Source organism: Triticum dicoccoides, chromosome 5B (genome assembly GCF_002162155.2).
Source record: "Triticum dicoccoides isolate Atlit2015 ecotype Zavitan chromosome 5B, WEW_v2.0, whole genome shotgun sequence".
Classification (NCBI taxonomy): Eukaryota; Viridiplantae; Streptophyta; class Magnoliopsida; order Poales; family Poaceae; genus Triticum; species Triticum dicoccoides.
In genome coordinates this window covers 273,072,968-273,078,887 of record NC_041389.1, presented here as the reverse complement: position 1 = coordinate 273,078,887, position 5,920 = coordinate 273,072,968, and the positions used below count along the sequence as shown (strand labels likewise).

The 5,920-nt window shown below is 46.0% G+C and overlaps 1 protein-coding gene across 1 annotated transcript; it reads right to left on the bottom strand.

Moving 5' to 3' along the window:
• Window positions 1-728: 728 nt before the first annotated feature.
• LOC119305398 (calcium-dependent protein kinase 25-like) lies at window positions 729-3,305 on the bottom strand. Its single transcript, XM_037581921.1, has 6 exons — window positions 2,300-3,305; window positions 2,068-2,183; window positions 1,820-1,987; window positions 1,601-1,728; window positions 1,268-1,367; window positions 729-1,181 (listed from the first exon to the last, which is right to left on the bottom strand). Exons 1-6 carry the CDS (start codon window positions 3,303-3,305, stop codon window positions 1,080-1,082), a joined length of 1,620 nt encoding a protein of 539 aa, XP_037437818.1. The 3' UTR covers window positions 729-1,079.
• Window positions 3,306-5,920: the final 2,615 nt, after the last annotated feature.

Genomic DNA, 5,920 nt, shown 5'->3' with positions numbered 1-5,920 from the left:
AGAAATTGTATACGAGAATTAGTTGTGGTACCTTCAATAAACTCATTGAAATGATTAGTCTCAATATTTTTTTGCCATTGGTCCTCTCAAATAGTTGTCATAAATCATCAAAATCAATTAGGGGTGCAATTCATCATATCCGCCACCACCTGTTTCCGATGAACCTTACTTGATCATATAGTGTTTGGTAAACCAAAACATGCCATTGTGTACACTGGGATTGATTGCACCACAATCTTTATTACAAGTTGCTCTTTGTCACACTAGTTTTCTTTTCGAAAGTGCCGGTGCAAACTCTTACAATTTTGTAAAAGCATTTTTGAAAATTGTACATATGATTCGTACACTTGAAATTTGCTTCGTGCACATACGATTTATAACAAACATGAACCAATCGGTTATACATACCGGGTTTGTGAGAGAAAAACGGATTCATAGTACAAACTTGCTTTTAATCACAATAAGTTGCTTCGTGAAAACATTGATTGCAACGTGTACATTTGGATCTAGCTTTGAAGATCGTGTTGTCCACACAACGGTGAAAACAGATTATAGTTTGGACACACGTCTTAAACACATTGCATAGTTTTATTTTTTATTAGGATAACTTCTGCATAACTTTACGTAATCTAAATTGGATGTGTGCATGCATTCCTGGTCGTTGCATTTGTACATGTCCGATTGATGTTTCTAGAGTGCCATGGCATGTGTGAGAGGAGACAGTCGGATGCGCTCGAGTGAACTACAAAAAACCACCACATTGTGCACATCCATTTGAATTTGCCACCACTTTACCTACGGCATAAAAAAATCTACCGTAGTGGTAGATTTGGACTATTCAGAAGCTTCCTTACTCAAGCACATGAAGCAGTAATCTCCGGGGATTGCTCATCATGTCGGATGCCAACCATACTCATTTCGGAACACAAATTCCTTTTCCCCCCAACCCTACAGGAATTGAACTGCTTTCAATGTAAGCCTTTCAAATTTCATGTGGATTTGTTCCCAAAAGAAAGCAGCATGCACATTACAGTTACAGCTCTGCACTCTGTTGACATACACACCGTAGCAACGCTTCACTATAGGACTAGGTCTCGCCTCTTCTTCGGGTTCGATGGCTCCGCACCGCCCGTTCCTTTCCTCATCATCGCCACGAACTCCGAATAGTCTATCCTCCCATCCTGCATACGTCGTCAAGAAAACAGTTTCAGTTCCTTTCGATGCATTTACCATCTACTATTGTTTTGAATGCATTTTTCTTTCTTACGTTGTCGGAATCAGCTTCAGCAATGACATCCTTGAATTCCTCGGCGTCGAACAACTTCTGCTCTTGTAAGGCTTGCTCCAGCTCTTCTTTTGTGATGTACCTGCAAGAGGTATATGAGCCTCCAAAAATCTTGAATCCAGGAGCCTGAGATGTACTATCTCTGTTTCTTTTCTTTTTCCAGAAAATACTACCTCTGTTTCTAATCTAAATGTAAAATATTTTGGCAGTTTAAATTGAACAGCCAAAACGTTTTACATTTTGGAACGAGGTTGTGTTAATTATCAGTTTCTTTTTTTGCGGGCTAATTATCAGTTTGTTGGTGCTTAAACTTACCCACTGTTGTCCTTGTCGAAGTATTGGAACGCGGTGTAGAGGTGCTCTTCCCTGTCCATTCTGTTCATGTGCACCGTCGCGGTGACGAACTCCTCGTAGTCGATCAATCCATTGCCGTCGGCATCGGCCTGGAAATCGAAGCAGAAAATTATTTCTGTTCATGTCAATACGTATATGTAACACCACGTCGTTGATTGTGTCATCTGAATTAAGACTCACTGCTTCCATCAGTTGCTGAATTTCATTGTCCGAAAACTTGTTGCCCTGCTTGGCCAGCCCGTTCTTGAGCTCTTCGAGGGTGATGGTGCCGCTGTTGTCCTTGTCGATGCTCTTGAACATCTCCTTGAGCCCCTTGATCTCCTCCTCTGACAGGCACCCGGCAATGACCTACACAAAGTTCACCGCAAAGTATCAAAGATTAGTTAGTTACCTGAAGAAGCGTTGTTAATGTCAGTCCATGTGCCTACTCTCAGTGCGGCTTTCTTGAACTGGTTCATGGCCACGAACTGCTTCATCCTGTCTAGAACGACGTTGTCGAGCGGCGTGTCGGGGGCGTCTCCGTCTTCCTTGATCCATGGGTGGTCTGAAAAAGCTCAAGTTATTTTTCAGGGCATCGATTGCCTTCGTCATGTAGTACGACAAGCGTGCACGAAGCTAGCATCTGACAGGAGGAAAAAAGAACATGCACAAGTGGCTTACTGAGGACTTGGATGGCCGTAAGCCTATCCTTGGGGTTGATTTGGAGCATCTTCCTGACAAGATCCTTGGCCCCGGGGGAGATGTTGGGCCACGGATCGCTGACGAAGTCGACTTCCCCGCGCAGAATGGCGGTGAAGATGGCGTTCTCAGTCTCCGCCCAGAAGGGTGGGACGCCGGAGAGGAAGATGTAGAGCATGACGCCCATGCTCCAGACGTCAGCCTCGTGCCCGTACTTGCGCTTGAGCACCTCCGGGGCGATGTAGTAGGCGCTGCCGACGATGTCCTTGAACACCTCGCCTTCCTTGAAGAAGACGGAGAGGCCGAAGTCGGTGGCCTTGATGGGCGACGACTCGTCCCTGTTGAGCATCAGGAAGTTCTCCGGCTTCAGGTCCCGGTGCATCACCCCCATGGAGTGGAAGGTGTGCACGGTCCCGACCACGGACCGGAGCAGCGAGGCGGCGGCGCGCTCCGTGTAGTGCCCCTTGGCGATGATCCGGTCGAAGAGCTCCCCGCCGGCGCACAGCTCCATCACCAGGTGCACGTTGTGCTTGTCCTCGTAGGCGCCGCGGAGGTCCACGATGTTGGGCTGGCCGGAGAGGTGGCACATGATCTCCACCTCGCGGCGGACGTCCTCCACGTCCTCCGCGCCCGACAGCTTCCGCTTCGCGATCGTCTTGCACGCGAGCTTCTCCCCCGTCTCCGTGTGGGTGCACAGGTAGGTCACGCCGAACTGGCCACGCCCGAGCTCATCGCCGATGGTGTACGTCGCGCGCACGTCCTCCATGGGTCGCCCGAGAACCTCGCCCACGGGGGCCGGCGGCTTGGCATTGGGGTCCGCCTTGGTTGCCGGAGAGGCGGGCTCGGCCTCGGCGGCGGCAGGAGCCGGGCCATCGTTGGTCGGTGCGTTGTCCCCGCGCGGCGTCTTTGGGGGCGCCGGCGGCTCTGCCTCGGCCGCCGCGTCGGCAGCGGCAGCCTGCCCGGCTCCGTTTGTGCAGCATTGGCCCATGGCTGCGGGGAATGCGCGCTGGCCGCTCCGAGGGAGGAGAGGCAGGCACAGACATGCATGAAGAGTACGCACGCGCACACATGCACAAACCAAAGTTCGGAGATGGGTTTCGTTATCTTTGCCACACAAAAAATGGTTTTGAGCTTGGATGGTTGGGAGTGAATGGCGGGAAGGAGGAGGATTATTATGCTGGTGTCACAACCTGAACCTGAAGCTGTCGAATTCTTCAGTTATGTGTAGCATTCCTCGCAATACCGCTTTGATTGGATCCTACGGCTCACATGGCTCCTCTCCTGACCTCGTCGCTGAGCCGTCAGATCCCTTTTAACTATTATAGAGTGGTTATTCTTGTTATTTACTCCTTCCGTTTCAAAATATAAGGTGTATAGTTTTTTCAAAAATCAAATATATTCATGTTAGACCAAGTTTAAAAAGAAAATTAAAGTAACAAATTTGTAGCGTTAGATTCATCACAGAAAGTATTTTCATATTTTATTTATTTTGTATTATAGATGTCAATATTTTATTTTATAATTCTGATCAAACATACACAAGTTTGACTTGCACAAAAATCGATACACCTTATATTTGAAAGGGAACAGGTACCTTAACCGCTGTAGTGGGTAATGAACCGCCTATATAAGCAGGTGGTTTAACAAGCTACTCAGCTCATTAAGGCTTGTGCTCATTAAGCCTCAGCTCATTAAGGCTTGTGCTCATTAAGCCTCAGCTCATTAAGCTTAACATGCAGAAAATCTGCTCGACTCTGTTCATCTAGAACTCATTAAGCCCATGAGCACCCACAAGAGCTCGTTAATAAACTACGACGTGTCACGGTCTATGGGATGTGAGTGTAGATGTGGTTTTTACGAAGGAAAATGATGACTATAGTAGAAGGTGCACTAGTTGCCTCCTATGGGCTAGGTTGGGCAGACGGGGGAGGTGCTACAATGATGTTGCCACATAAGATAAACATATATCTTGTGTTGTACTAACGAGTTTATTGAGCTGCTTGTGACACTCGTTAGCTCGTTTGTTAAAGCTCATTAAGCTTAACAAGCTGAAATCAGCGACTTGTTATGTTCATTAAGAAGCGAGCTACAAGCTTAACAAGCCAAGCTATCGAGCGCCCATTAAGCTCACGAGCTACAAGCTTTTGGTCCAGCCTTATAAGCCAGGTTGTGGCTGGTGTGGAGTACGTTGAATTGTCTATTTCCTAATGGATGGACTCGATACCTTGTAGCTACAGTAATGTAGAAATGGTCTCCTTGGTTTGAACTTAAAACCCTACCTTGTTCCCTTTATTACCATATTTACTGTCCCAAATTCCCCTTGATCCAATCCGGGTCCTAAACAAATTGGTATTCGAGCTCAAGTTCCTTGGTGGCGTTTTCTATTGGTGATTTTTTTCGTCATATTGATCAAATACCACCCTCTTGCAATGGCGGTTTTGAGTGATTCTGGCAGCACGGGCGGCGGTGTTTGTGGCGCGAGTGGCGGTGGTTGTTCCGGTGTAGATCAGTTGACTGGAGTGGTTGTTCAAGAACATCTCTCGTTCGATAAAATTCCATGTCTAGCTCTGATACATGCAGCATGGAGACGAGAATCGTTGGCGGCGGTAGGATCCTAACATGGGACAGGTTGTTGGCTTGTTTAGTGGTAAAATTCCTCACCTATTTTTTAGATCAAGGAGATGGGGAGGAGCAACAAGAACATCAATGAGGCAGATTTGCAGGAAGTTTTGTCTATGAAAGAAGAATTAATGGTTTTTTAAAGGACAACGCAACCCTACAGAAAGACGTCTCCAAATCACAAGAGGATGTTCAGTCTATTGGATCCAAGTAATGTGAGATTTCTCTGCAAGTTGAAGGAGTGGAACAAGCAGTAGTATAATTGGGCAAACAACTGTCAGCTATGAGTACAATGTTGTAATCGATTGTCCCACAAACAAGTGCAAACAAGTAGAAACAAGTCAGAAGAGAGAACTGGCCACACTGTCAAATTTCCTCTACAACCAGAACAAGTATAGAGCAAATTGCTAGAAATGAACAATTGACTTGGAAAAGGATAAGGAAAGGACCAAACAAATAGAAGACCTACAGTTACATAATTTACCATCCATTCGTACCGATGACAACACCTAGTTTTCAACAACATCATGCTTATGAAAGCACATGTGTTGTGGGCACACCTGTAGCAGATCATGAAAGAGTCCATACTCCAGCATTTCAATAGTTTCATCAGAACAGGAGAGACAATTATGGCAAGGGTATTATAGAACGCATGCACGGTTCATGAAATCCCTGACTAAGGGACCAAAGATTGATTTCCCCAAGTTTGAGGGCATTGATGTAGTAGAACGGATAATGTAGTGTAATACATATTTTCAGCTGTGCAAATCTAGATGAATATACTCCCTCCATTCCTAAATATAGGGTGTATAGTTTTTGTCACGAAAATTAAAGAACACACATGGAGGGAAAATTTCACAAGTTATGGGCGAGATTACACCTGACTAATTGACATGAGTAAATAGAGGAGCTTGCCTGATATAAGGAAATGTAATCAAATTCCTAAAGAAAATTATCCAAACGAGTGGTGCAACGCAATGCACC

Excerpts from the sequence above, each read along its gene's own strand:
- LOC119305398 (XM_037581921.1), bottom strand. The coding sequence starts at position 3,305 with ATGGGCCAATGCTGCACAAACGGAGCCGGGCAGGCTGCCGCTGCCGAC. Across the intron at positions 1,729-1,819 it reads TTCAGCAACTGATGGAAGCA|GCCGATGCCGACGGCAATGG; the intron begins GTGAGTCTTAAT and ends TTCGATTTCCAG. Across the intron at positions 1,182-1,267 it reads CTGAAGCTGATTCCGACAAC|GATGGGAGGATAGACTATTC; the intron begins GTAAGAAAGAAA and ends CGACGTATGCAG.